This window comes from Cyprinus carpio, chromosome B11 (genome assembly GCF_018340385.1).
Source record: "Cyprinus carpio isolate SPL01 chromosome B11, ASM1834038v1, whole genome shotgun sequence".
Classification (NCBI taxonomy): Eukaryota; Metazoa; Chordata; class Actinopteri; order Cypriniformes; family Cyprinidae; genus Cyprinus; species Cyprinus carpio.
The window spans coordinates 17,752,460-17,767,564 of NC_056607.1; the positions used below are offsets into that span (position 1 = coordinate 17,752,460).

A 15,105-nucleotide genomic window follows, 5' to 3' on the forward strand; every position below is an offset into this window, starting at 1 on the left:
ATTTCAAAATGCTCTACTGTGTGAACAAAGTGTGACTTTTTGAAGGACGTCAAGTGTAGGCAGCCCTCTGGGTTTTGTTTGACTTGTGTACATTTCTGCAGCTGGTCTAATGAAAGCTTCTAACTGAAGCATGATTTGCAAACTCACACCTCCTCAGCAAAGACACTGTTGCTTTCCCTCAGCCTGCTGCAGGAATCTTGACAGGGGCTTTTCTGGTCCATGCAGATGCTTTCTAGACCGATTTCAAGCAATCTGAAATAACACATAATTATGCTTGCTTTCAAGCCAACTCTCGCAAGAGCTCTTTGGGTTTAGTCATCTTCCTCCAAAAAAAAGAAAAGCATGGTAAAACTCTGATTACAGAGCCAAAACCAGACTTGGATAATCACATATATCTCTATATTTTCCATGTCATGTAGTAGAAACAAGTGTGTGCTTCCCTGGCAATTAAAAGACTTGCATAAATCTCCCCTCCTTACCTGACAAGCATTATACAGCAGCTGGTGCTCGAACTTCTTAATGCCAAGAATCTGTTGGAACATCTCATACAGCTGGTCCTTGCTGAGAATGAGCTCGGAGGCAGCACTGGCTGTCATGCGCTGCTGGTGTTTGCGTGGGTCTTCTTCTCCCCTGTAGATTGTGTCAAACTTGGCTATCCACGAGCTGAGGACAGTCTCCTTGCTCAGACCATCGATCTCGGGCAGGCTGCGGACACGCTTCTCAATGTGCTTCTTGAAGACCTCACGAGAGTCACTGGCTGAGCAACCACCGCTTTGGACCATACGGGACACGCGGTCGCTTTTAAGGAACACCTGTGATCAAACATAAATCTTGTCACAGTAACAAACATAAACTACTGGTTAATAGTTTGGAATAACCTCATGTTGGATGGCAACAACATCCAGGCCCTTCCAGAACTCCCAGCTACCTTCAAGCACATAAAAGTTCACAATAACCAGCTGAAGAGTTCAGACATGCTGCATGGGGTTGGTAAGATTTTTTTAAGCATGAATATAAATTTCTTGTTGTAAAATTATATGTTTTTACTCAATTTAATGCACCCTTGCTAAGTTAATTGTTAAATTATTCATTTCTTTCACACACACACACACACACACACACACACATATATATATTCTGCATGAGAAGAGGTTCTTCAGGGTGATACAGAATTATACAACATAACCCCGGCAGGGGTCACTCATACTTCATTAAATAAATAACAAACAGTTCATTTTGTTTAAATACATAATACATGGAACAGTTTTGATGCTATACTGTATTATTGATTATTTATGTTGCTAAGGGTGGTTGCTAAGGGTGTTGCACAGTGACCGTTGGGTTACACAGAACCGTTGGGTGAAGCGGTCATAGCCGTCGTAGCAATAATTGCCGTGCTTTATCGTGAATAAAACAGCTGCTGACCAAACAGAATCAAGGACTGGAACTAATCGTTTTATAAATATATACAATAATGAATATGTTAGTGTTTTATTTAAAAAGTGACATTATATTCACATTTAAATAACTAAATTTGGGTTGTATGAAATTCATTACCACAATTTCTTTTTAAACCAAATTGCACAATTCAACATTAATTTATATTCAATATATTTAGATTCCCATATGCAACAGTGTCATATCTACAGTGTATGTTAGATATGCTGTATTTCTGAAGCATTTTGTGATATATACACACACACACACACACACACACACATATTTATACACACACACACAGACTAGCTCAAGCCATCAATCTTAACAGCCACAGATTCATGTGTGATCTGAATAAAGGGATGAGCTCAGAGAATCACAGGCCAAGGCTGCTTCTATCAATTTCTAGCAAAGCAATTTTTCTGGGTTCAAAAACATTGGCTGCAGGTCAGCGCAACCTTGTTAAATGGCTATTGAGGCACTTGAGAAACACTTTGCCCTAAATTAGACAAGATTTTCCCTCTGTCATAAAGTGCACAGTAGAGTCCTGATTCATAACAAGACAAAATTGGTGCGAATCTGGCAGTGCAGAATCTGTCTGACAGTCTGCAGAAGGGTTTAAGGCTATATTTATTTAATAATCTATTCTTTCACTCTTTTTATTTTCTGCATTCTCTCACAGGTTCACCTCTTATATTTTTATCTCGGCCTACCTCTCTCCAGTGGACACAATTCTCTTAACATGCCTGGATAAGCAGGGGAGATAAGTTGACAGAAAGGGAACATCCAGCACAAATTCAATAAGAGTATCAGGGTTTAATTGAATTGAAAAAGCTGGCTTTGGCTGTGACTGAATACAAAGGCATTTCACTCATTAGTTTCACCTCATTAGATTACCACCCATGCTGAGACCAATCTCCTTTTCGCCCAAAACTCTAGCCTGTGTGGCAATTTATTCCAGATTTACCCCTTCTAGGTCATAAAAGATAATATATCACCTAAAATACAATTAAAATATGTGTCACTTTGAGACTACATATTTATCAGAGAGGAAAGTTTCACAAAATCCTTTGCAAGGATTTAATACTTTCAACATCTTGAGCTGAAGTCATTTCAAACATTTAACAGATTTAACTATGTATTTAATATATGCACCGACATGGATTACGCTGCTCATCAAATCAGCATAAAGCAAACAGCTTAACATTTCTAAACAATCCCTTTTAATCTGCATTATATTAATGGGAGAGACAAAGGGTCTGTTCAGATGCCCTCAAAATTTAACCAAAGGTACCTAACTGAGCATTCAAAAGCACTTTTATCTGCACAAAATATAGCTTAATGATGCACCAAATCATTTCTTCTGCTGTTTGTGTTTTGTTAACCCTCATTTAGCTTCAAACATCCAACACACTGGCCTTGGGCTCTATAATGACACTTACTGGCATGCAACATCACAAAAAAGCATTATTAGTTGCTAACGCCATTGGAAAAATACCCTATTTGCAGGCACATTTTTCATCCAGGATTTATACCAAAAGATATTAGGGGGGTTATCAAGTATCCATTGTATCAACATAGCAGACCACTCCAGTGTAGAATAAAATGGATTTTTTCAGGTCGCTGCTATGAATTGAATTTTCTCATGTGTGAGAGACTTTCATGAAAGTAATTATATTTCATGAAAGTAATATTCACAAAAGTATATTTCACAAAATTGCTGTTTCTACTATAGTTTTGATAAAATAAATTGAAACCTTGGTGAGCATAAGAGACTTCTTTCAAAAACATAAAACAAAACAAAAAAACTTACCAACCCCAAACTTTTGAGTGGTAGTGTAAAGGATTTGACATTATAAAGCTAACTGAGAAAACCAGTTGAAAGATGAGCTAGTTTGTAAGATTTGTTGCACCAATGAATAAAAAGAGCCTAACCTCGTAGTAACTTTGGACAGCGTTGATGAAGGCTTCATCGGCTACAATCTGAGTCTCTCCATTCAGAAAAGCCTGGAAACGATCTTTAACTGTCTGAAGGTGCTGCTTGCTGATCTGAGAAGAGAAAACATCAGAAATACAGAATTTGAAATTATAGTACTGTATTTATATTCCATGTGACATCAAAGTAAAAAAACATCCAGATGTTCACAGCATCTGTTCTAGCTTGGAACATCTTCATTCATAGGAGGAAAAGATGGAAATGGCAATGTCGTCATTTGGTGACCAGGGGCTGGATTCACCAAAAAGAAGACATTTTCTTCTTAAGAAAGAAGAGATTTTGCAAAATTAAGAACTTCTTATTGCAATTTTTCAAAAATTAAGAAGTTCTTAAACATCTTTCTTGAGAACAACCTTTTTCTTACAAAGAAAATTCCTGGCTTTAGTGTTATCTGATTGGATGGCGTTTCTAGCCAAAGACTTGCTGATCAACATCTTGATCATCTTGAAGTGTTTTAGGAATCAGCATCTTGATCATCTTGAAGTGTTTTAGGAATACAATATATTCTAACTTTTTTTTTAAGTAAGATAATAAGATATCTTGAACATTCTTAGGAAGTGTTTTGGGAATACAATATATTCTTACCTAAGAAGAAAATATCAATTAAGAAAATATTCTTTCATGAATCCACCTCAGGAATGACTCAGCATATGTTCCAATTGACTCATTCAGTAGAAGTTGGAATATGTTTTCATTCTGGTTTGACTTAAGATCAGTTTGAATTTCATTTAATGTTATAATTAGCATTTGATGAAGAGGTGATTGTGGCCCTCGAACCACAGAAAAACAAAAACATAATAGCAACAGACTTTTTCCCACTAAGTATTAGACCTCTTGCCAATTTCACATAGCAAAAACAGATCATATTTCAGCCAAGAGGCCATATAAAACCTCTAGACGACTGAGAATCAGAGACACTGCCCATTTCGAAACACTTCTCATCCATCTGGACAGAGATTCGATTTGGAAGAAATGTGAAACAAGCGTCTAGATTACAGTGATTGCCCACAGAGTGCTGCAGATGCTAATAAGTTTTTTCATTGATATGAAACGATGCATTTTATGTTTGGAGGCTTGGCTTTTAACAGTTTAGCTTTGTCTGATTTCCCTAATGTTTTCAGAGCTCTTTTCATGTTCTGCTTAGCTGGTATTCATGTTCCATTTGTGACAATAAGGTGTTCTCCACTTTGCTCATATTCACAACACACAAATTATTAAGAGGCTAAGAGGAGACCAAATCTCTTGTCTCATAACCGAGTCAGGGAATTAATAATTATAGAGCTTATTCCACGTTCCACTCCTCCCTTGTGTTTTTCTCCTGCCATAAGAATTTAAAAGTAAAATAAGCCATTCATTATGAAATTTGGGCTTTACTGAGAGTTACAATTAAATACAGGCAAGGAATGAGATCGGTTTGATGTTATTGTGCTATAGGAAGAAGTTCTGGCTTTTTGAATCCGACTTGTGGATGAAATAAATGATTCATAATAGAACAAAAATAACATATTGACAATCGCCATAGGTGACTCAATAAATAGGTTATGCAATGGTTTGCTTACAGTTTCTTCGGTTATTTTCTTGGTTTCTCTTGAATACAAACATGAGCACACTCACACTGAATTGTTAATTAGAAGATCAATGTAAACACGATTTCCTTTTAATTTCACTATTGATTTAACTCATTGAGATGCTGCATTTAGTTAATTTTCTTTTGTTTGTCACACCTGACCAGTAAACAACAGCAAGCCTTTGATATGTTAGTGCGCCCACCTCCAGGGTCTCAAAACATATGGTCTCTGTTTTCAGCATGGAGATCTGTGTGTGTGTGTGTGTGTGTGTGTGTGTGTGTGTGTGTGTGTGTGTGTGTGTGTGTGTGTGTGTGTGTGTGTGTGTTTATGTGAATGTTGGACATCCTTTTAAAATCCCAGGTGTTCCTTCTCATCAAATATGTTGCCATGGACACCGAGTACACATAAATACACCCCTTACCCCATTATCCCCTCTCAGGTTATCCAACAGTATGACCTCATGACTATGAGAAGCAGCTGCATTAGTTCCATTACTCCCATTGTAACTGCTGGAGTGATTATAGTGGATAGGTTGATGTAGAGCAATTAAAGTGTATCCTCTAAACACTCATCGTAATGTTCTCTCTACGTCACCATGACAAAGCACACCAGTAGACTCCTACATTGCTAATCTCGTTACTGATAGCATACTAACATATTGAGTGCAAATATATTAGCATACTACTGCTATTTGCACCATGTATGGCAGAAACAAGAGATATTGGTTCTAATTCTGCTAAAATATACCATGTGTGTTAATATGTTACTCTTACTTGTGCTATATATACTAGAAATAACACAAGAAAATGCTAGCATGCTATTACATTCAGCCAACATACACTAGTACGCTAATATTACTTCAGCTTTCTCTACCATATATGTCAGAAATAAGAGAAAAGGCTAGTGTGCTATTCCAAATTTAGTCAACATTTACTATTTATACAAGCAGTTTGCTAATATATAAGCATATATACACTATATACTGTTGTTTCTGCCATTTACAACAGAAACAATAAGAGTAGTATGCTATTTCGACATTTCCAAATCAGCCGAAGTTAAGCATGTTAATGAAGATTTCATTTTTTGAGTGAACTATCCCTTTAAATTCAAGGGATGGTTCACCCAAAAATAAAAATTCTGTCTTTAATTACTCACCCTCGTGCTGCAGTTCATGTAAATATATTTCAGTCATCACTCTGCTGTTCCTAAAATATACATAATAGACAGCCTAAACTCTGTTGATCTAATGTAATTTGTTTTCAACACCACAGCTGGCATAGCTAAGGTTTTGAAAATCATATCAGTGTTGAATATCAAAGGTGTGGAGTGTAATAAACAAACAGCCTGTCACCGGAGACTCTCATAAAGAATGGTCTTGGAATTAATGGTTGAGCAGAATTTAATTGGAAGCCTTTAAGGAATCATTCACCTCTTCTGCTCCTCTATAACTCATTCATTCCCGCCAGTCCTTTCCTCTTCTTTATTTCTTTGGTAATGACTAATTTCCTCCCTGCAAAGATTAAACTATCATGTTGTTAAACTTCAGGTTATGGCTATTTTACTGCTGTTGGCACACGCTGGTGCAGCTGGAGCGCCAAGGCTGCAATAAATACAGCTAATGACTCTCACGCTGTCCGTTCAGACACCAGTTCGTAAACTGTTATGTTCCAACAAAGAAGCTAAATAAAGTACAGTAGTCCAGTTTTGTTATACAGTCTCTTTATGTGCTTACAGTAAAACTGCTACAGGCTACACACATACAGATTCACCTCACACCTGCCTGTTGCTGGTTACTATAGCAACTGACAAAACGCAGGCCCTTGTCATTGAATCCATGGGTAGTAATTTACTAACACCGACACACACAGGCTAACTACAATACTAGATAATGATGGTAAATCCTGGGTTGTGTCAATCTGTTAAAATCTAACGTGCATCCACAGTGTTTTCCACTGGAGTCGGGGTGGGGACATATGGGGGGAAGGGAAGCTTATGGTTGAACAGATGACTAAAAAAGTCCATGTTGTGGGGATGCAAAAAAACAACAACAACAAAAAAAAAGCTTACAATTGACTCCTGGTGACTTCATTAGAGCTGACCTAAGCCCTGTGCTCAAATAATCTGTTTAGGAGAGTTTTTCAACATGGTCTAAATAAATTGTTGATCTTTATGGTGGATGCTCCCATTAAAGTGCCAGTACTTGATGTGACCTTCCTAGTGTGGATGTAAGAAGCGTGCAATTCCAGCAAGTGCTCTTCGACAGAGAGCTGTTTTTCACAGAGCAGAGTCTCTGCGTCCCTTTACGCTCAGCGGAGCGTCGCATTTGGTTTTGTTCGACAGGAGAGTCAACATCCCTTGTCCGTTCCTTTTTTTTTTGCTCTGTTTACCAGTGAGAGAGACAAAGACAATAATGAGCTGGAGAGAGAGAGCTCGTGGGACAGAAGAAAGACTTTCCAAATGTCACTCAGTCAGAATGCAAGAATGTATTGTTTGAGTCATAAGATTTACTGTACAATAAAGAACTTCAAAATGATGGAATTTCAAGCATGTATAGTTTCTAAGAACATACTGTATGATCATAACTGATAAATATGACTTATACTGCATAAAGATCAAGTACTAAATGTTTTAGTACTGTTAAGAGCAAATCACTAATCGGTGTAATTACTGCAATTAACTATTTAAGTGCATTCATAATTGTTAATAAATCAACTCATTTTTTATTTCAAATGCTGTCTGTCATTGTTTAAAGTCAACATGAAGGGGCACTTGCAACCCATTTTACTTCCCTAATGTTACATGATAACAGAATGTTCAATGACAAAAAAAAAATAAAAAAATCACATAATGAGCAGACAGTTGGAGGGGAGGGACTGAATAATAAGAAAGCTTGATGATGCTCACACAAAATTAAAAGTTGTTTCAAAGGCAGAGGAATTTATTACCTTTTGGAAGGTACAAAGGCTTCACATAAAAACTACAATAAAATAAAGTGAATTTAGAACAACTAAAGCCCGATTCGGTCAGTAATTGTTTCTCATGTGGACATATGTAAAAATAAATTTACATATCACCTCAGTAATAAAACTCATGGATTCGGATGGCGATATATTGTGAGGTATGTGATCCTACGAACCTGGGACATAACCAGTCACATAATTGTCTGCTGTAAATAAAATGAATTTTATTTACAAAACGTATTCTTATTCTTATTATTGTGTAAAATGCATTTTTATTCCAAGCATATTTTCTAATATATAATCCTATTTATTATTTGATTATTTAAATCTCCTGTTTAAAAAGACATGCTGTAGTTGTATATAATTATACGCGATATAGTAATGTAGCCTATATAACCATTTATAATACACATTTTAAAACTGTATTGCATACCTGCTGCTGCCATAATAAAGACCCATTTGGAATGTTTGCGTGCTTTTCTTCTCTTTCTGCTCTCAGTCACTGTGAGCAGTTATGAAGTATTGTTCTTTTAAACACTTTCCAGCATTTCTGAAATAAATATGTATGCAAATTACATCGAAGTACAACAGTTAACGTACCTTATGGGGTTCGGGAGTGATCAAAAAGGTTTAAGCACTGAATTTTGAATCGATTTCTTCTTGTAAACTCAGAGATGTAGATTCGGACGGCAATTAAATTACCACACAACCTCGGTGTTTGTCAAAAAACAGTAGGTAATTTGGCCAGGGATTTTTACGGGGGTGGTGAGAGAAAAACACTGTCATCCTGGATTTGGACGACAATTCACGACTACCCCTTGTAAATGGTGAAAATCACTTACGTCCCCCTGAGAAACAATTACCATCCGAATAGGGCTTAAGAGGCATTAGACATGACCCGGAGCAGAGTAAATTCACTGAAGGCTTTTTTATACCATGTTCTATCTTAACACTCAATTCTGATTGGCTGGCAGGTATGCATTAAAACCGTTCAATGCACAGGTAGTTTTAAGTCACTGTTTATCATTGTTCTATATTAATGCATTGCTTTCATTGACACAAACAAACACACATCACTCGCACACAGAGATCAGAGAATGTGCTGCGCACAAACAGAAACTCGTTGTCAACTGCCCTGTGACTTTTATTAATAAAACAGCTTTGACACTGATTTGCTACACTATATTTCCTAAAAATATTGCTGTTTTTGAAGTAACTAAACTCACAGCTTCATTGTTTGTAGAGAGAGACGCATAGAGTCAGGTAAATTTCAACTCTCTCTTTCTCAATAATTCAAATAAATGCTATAATTTATTCAATCAAATGTGATTTTACAGCACTATCTCATCTCTGTGTCTGATTTGAAGTGGACAATGCTAAAAAAAACTGTAACAATATTTATATGCATACACAATATTTATATTTATATGCAGAAATTTACTTATGTTTGATGTGCATATAATAAAAAAAAATTTGTGCATATAATACGCACATAGTTGGCATGCATATAATATGCATTTTGGCGTACATAATACACACATACTCCACACCCCTAAACCTACAAAATTGCATATCATATGTATGCCAAAGTCCATTTCTGCATATAAATAGTAAGCTTAATGGAAACTGAAAGTCGTGCCATTGAAATGCACATTCATGAGATTGAGTTAAAAATAAGCTTTTTAAATGCTAAGAAACAACATTTAAGAGACATTTGTTGTCAGATTTCATTGGGGATTTTGAATATGAAACTTAATTGTAAGCTTGGCGAACAGTTCTGGAGAATTTGATGTTTCCCCATTCAAAGAGATAGGAGATGCACGTGCATGTCCAAGAGGCATTTCAAAGTGAAATGACTTGCCTTACTTAGGCTGTAACTAACGAAAATAACTGTCATTTTTTCCCTTCTGGTCAAACAAAAATTATTGTTGGCAAATGACCATGGAATGTGGAATTCCATATGTGGAATAATGCATGGTTAGCTGTGCATTAAACATTTGTAGTGCCTCCACGTCATGCATAGTGAGCAGTGCTTTATCCCTAACATAAAAGTGTTAGCATGCGCTTGGACCACCCACTAAGTCAAAATTCACTTAATTGAATTTAATACTAATATAATGTAATACTAATAGCAGAATGGTTGCCAAGAAACACACAGACAAGGTGGTGGAGTAATATTGATGTAATGAGGTTACAGGTGTATGTTTATAGAGTATTTACAATGCCTTCAAACACAGCTCATCCAGTCATAATCAACCAGAATTATCTGTTTTATAAATTAAATTCAATTAATTCTTGGGAAAAACATATACTGACAAATTGTATAATAAGATTAGGAACATATAATGAGAAAGTAAATTGTTGACTTTAACTGATATTGTGTGTAAAGTGAGCTGACTTAATGCAAGGTTAGATTTGTTGTTGTTGTTGTTTGAATGCATATTTATGAAAAAACCCAATCATAAAGCACATCTCTGTGGAAGCCTGTACCCTACCCCCACCCCAAGATGCTGCTGAAAATACAGCTTAGTCATCACAAGAATATTTAAAAAATGTTAAATATATTAAAACAATAAACAGTTACTTTAAATTATAATAATGTCACAATATTACAGATTTTAAGTTTGTTTTGATTAAATAATGCAGCCTTGGTTAGTTAAAAACTTTTATTTTAATTTTACCAACCCAAAACTTTAAATGCTTTTTTTTTTCTACCTTTCAGTTGTTTTTACTCAGAGGCAGCAGCAGGCTTCCATACATCTCAGCTCTCAGGTACAATACGTCAACTCTAGAATACAATAAATCTTAATACATGCTAATCATAATCATAATAATACTAATAGAATGTTCTAGTCTGAATGTACTGCAACATTTGTGCATCATTTATTTACGCTCTGCGCCCTTATAAGACTGCCTGTTATTGTTAGCATATCCTTTTGACTTTATGATGGAATGTCCCTGTGTGTGTGTGTGTGTGTGTGTGTGTGTGTGTGTGTGTGTGTGTGTGTGTGTGTGTGTGTGTGTGTGTGTGTGTGTGTGTGTGTGTGTGTGTGTGTGTGTGTGTGTTATGTTCCCCAGGTGCCCACTGGGCTCATGTTGATTGCGTGGGAATGGCAGACTGGGGTTTCTCTCTGAGAACAGATTCCCATTAGTGATCAGTGAGCCCAGGGTAGAGAGACACTACTTTCATGTCCCTCGAGTCTCTGCCTGTCTGTCTTTCTCTCTCTCTCTGTCTTTCTTTTCATGTCTTCTGGATGTTATGTTCAGTTTATGAGCAATGCTGCCTGCATTCCTGCATTGATGGTTGACAGGAAAGCAAGCGCTCTAGACTTTGACTGAGTATTCACAGGTAATTGCATAATATTGTATAGTCATTAATACACTGCATTCCCTTTGTGTAAAGCAGACACTGAACTAGGTGTCATTTTGTTTCTTTGTTTATATGGAAATGCGTTTATGCTTTGAGTAAAAAATAAGGTAACTGCGAATTCATATTTCACATTTGCATCTTTATTTCTTATTGCAACTTTCTTTCTCACAATTCTAACTTAATATCGTACAATTGCCGCTTCATATTTCACATTAGCACCTTTAATTCTTGTAACTGCAACTTTACATTTCACACTTGTCACTTAATATTTTACAATTGCAACTTAATATTTTACATTGGCATCTTTATTTCTTGTAGTTGCAACTTTCCTACAACTGTGATTAAATGTCTTACTATTGCAAACTTTATTTCTTGTGACAACTACTTTATTTCTCTCAATTATGACTTACAATATTTTACAACTGTTACTATTTTTCATAACTGTCGCCGTCTAACAATACTTATTTTAAACTTCATCACAATTAACACAAATGCATTTTGTGGCAAAAGTACAAAAACAGGATTTCACAATTTTACAATCAGTATTGTCCTAAATATAAAAGTACTATTTCAGACACCCTTAACTTGAACCCATCTGTAAAAAAGTAGTTCTTAATCCAGAAGTACAATCACTGAAATCTTCATTCATACGTTTGAATGAACACATGCTGCTGTCCACCACATATATATGTAAATGTATCTTCAAACCTTCTTAATTCCCACAGAAACTCTTGTGCATAGTTACGTAACAGATCACAGAAGGCAAATGGATGTGTAATCCCAGATTACAAACAACCAACAAAGAGCACATGAAAGGGTCATCCTCCCACTGCCTTTACACTGCTTTATTCAAGCACATGCTCACAAACACCCGTTCGTCCAAATAAACACACTCACCATGGATACATGATACATCTGTGTGTGGTTTGCTCATTAGTACTACTGTAAGATGTGTCCTAAAGCCACACAGTGATGTGTTCACGAATGTATCTGTTTCTACTCAGTACTATTTGTTTCAAAACCTTAAGAATAATAAAATAGAAACATAAAAAGCAAATGCAAAAAAATGCATGCATGTGTTAATGCATGCATGTGTTCGAATGATAAAATAATAAAAAATGAAAATAAAATCAATTAAAAATACAATAAAATGAAAACTAAACAAAACTAACTTGCACATTAAAAAAACATAATAATAATACAGTAATTACAACATAATAATAAAAACAAATGCATTAAAAAGCAAACCATTTTCAAATGTAAAAAAATAAATAAAAATACTGTGTAATGTTTGCTCTGTGGACTTTCTATTAGCAATGCTATTTCCTAGATATTATTTCACAAGATAGCCATTACAGAAGACGATTTGCACAACCTGAATTAACTAAAGTATGAATGCCATTTTTCTTATAAACCAACAACCACATACTTAAAAACATCTATTCATATCTAAAGAGTTTCAATAATACCTTTTCAATATGAGCTAGTTGCAGAATACTTCTGCACGGATTTTCAATAACAACCTAGTTAATGTGCCTCTCCTCGCAGCTGACCCAAGATCAGCCAGCACTTGATTGTGAATCCATAACGGCTATCACAATAGCAATCTCCCCCCTGGCTGCACGTCAAGATCTTCAGCCCACAATGAAAGCCTGCTAACCTCAGATCAGGTTTATTCAGCTAGTAGGGCTCTTAAGGCCATTTTGGTGCATCCGTCTACACTACACATTAGCTGTGAGAGGAACCTCAGCAGACCATTCACAGACAGAGAGCTCTTATCTGGGTTATGGTTTGTCTCTAACACAATGGCCTTTTGGATTCTTGCCCTCCCAAGCACAAGATGGGAGCTGAACATTGCCTCTTTGCTCAGCGAAGGATTGGAAAAGAAAATGGATTTTTGGAGATATATATCAGTACACTGACTTGAATAATCTTCCTTTCTCTCTGCCTCAAAAACAGAGAAATAACTAAATCCTGTAAAATAGGTATTTGTTGTAACAATATGAGACTTGGAAAAGTGGAAACGATACTGTCATTTTTTTAAAGCAAGGGCTGTAATTAACTCCACATCTACTGCATCTTAAGAATAGGCCATGTAATTTAGATTGAGCAAATAATTGTAACTGAATATCTTGACGAGACAGGCACAACAGATTAGAGGAGTTTCATCATATCACCTCTAAAATGCTGCTGTGTGGTATCATGGTGCTATTATTCCCTCTGTAAAGTAGATTGTGGTAAATGATGTCATACAATAACTCAATCAAAACTCTTGTAAGGGCATCAAATTACACAGCTAGCAGCTTATGTCTTGAAGGATTGTCTGAGGACACCTTGCACTCCATGCTTACAATTTAGATTATTCTCATTTCTGTGAGCTACAAGGTTGTTAATCGATGGTATATGCTTTGTTCAAGCCAACAGATCATGTTATTTAAACCAATTTTTAAAATAATAATGTTTAACTGCAGAATTCCTGGTGAGAACTACATTACCCATGATTCTGAAAATAAATTTCCCCCAATCAGAGAATATTGTGCCAAGAGAGATCAAAATTACCACCCACTCTATACCTATCTATCCATATCTATAAATCTATCTATCCATCTTTAAATCTGTAGTTCTATATTCCTCCATCAATTTTAATTCAATTGTCATTCACAAGGCCTTATGGGACTGTAGTTCTTTCTCCCACTAAAACACAGTCTTGTACCTGGTTTTTTTTTTATTATTTTCAAATACTTTTTTGTTTCAAATTTAAGTTCGTAATAGTGCGATTTACCTTGTATCTGCTAGTTTGCTTCATAACTCTTGAACAAAGACTTTTTTTAAGTCCTGATGAGTGAATGGGAAAATTGCTTCTGAAACCAAGGCCGCTGAAAAAGTATGGTAGGACTGTTTCACTCCCAGCAGGGTGGAAACGTTGCCTTTTATTAAATATGGGAGTTAAAAGCAGTGTTGCAGACATTAATTTTTTTTTCACTTTAGTAGTTTCTTTTGTCCTGCAGCTGCCAGAAGGTGGGATGTGCACACAATTACTTGTTTAAGCATTGTGATGCCATCATCAAAAAACTGATTGACTCGTACAACTCTAAGGTGGAGTGGTCTTTAGTAATCTACTACAGCTAAACACAGATACCGCCATATTGTTGTTGGACATCATATCTGGCACTGAGTATAATGGAGTTCAAACCCTCTCCATATAACGCCAGCTCTTGTAGTTGCACTCTGCCCTAATTAATGTCTCTATTTTTGACTTTTTTGTTGTTTTATTTTATGCAAAAGTCATTAGCGGCATAATTGACTGGGTTTTAGATGTGCATGCGTGCTCAGTGTGACTACCTTCCCTGAACAGTCTTTCTGTTGTGCCTGCTTGTTTGTCTCTAAATGTGTGCTGGTCTGTCTGTTAGTGTGTGAGAGAGTGAGAACGAGAAAGGAAAAGAGAGAAGGAAATATTGTTAATAGCTTTCTTAATTAGGCTCTCCATTCAGTGTGTGGGTGGGTGCGTGCCGGAGACAGCGAGCGGCAGCAGTGTAAGACATCTGACATGGTCCTACTGATCATTAAGTATGTGACAGCGTGCACCTTGTCATCATGACTAATAAACTGACTAAACTACTATTTCTGAAGCAGACAGCAACAAGCTCCATGAAGAGTTTCCATATTTAGTTGGCGACATGAACAGGTCCTGTGTTAATAAAAACAGCAGAGCTGCTTATAATCTTAAAACGGGTGAATTAGCATGTCACTGCATGGTAATTAGAGCAAAGTCGG

General features: G+C 36.2%; 1 protein-coding gene across 38 annotated transcripts in view; it reads right to left on the bottom strand.

Annotated features, from left to right (window-relative positions):
• LOC109088730 (calcium-dependent secretion activator 1) overlaps positions 1 to 15,105 on the bottom strand; it is a 99,301-nt gene that overhangs the window by 79,930 nt on the left and 4,266 nt on the right. For 37 of the 38 annotated variants that reach the window (XM_042734291.1, XM_042734289.1, XM_042734295.1 and 34 more), the window contains exons 3-4: positions 3,373 to 3,486; positions 480 to 812 (exon numbers count right to left, since the gene is read on the bottom strand). In XM_042734291.1, coding sequence (XP_042590225.1) covers positions 480 to 812; positions 3,373 to 3,486 — 447 coding nt within the window. Of the gene's footprint in view, positions 1 to 149; positions 251 to 479; positions 813 to 3,372; positions 3,487 to 15,105 lie in introns of those variants that run through there. The other variant, XM_042734325.1, reaches the window with a different exon arrangement.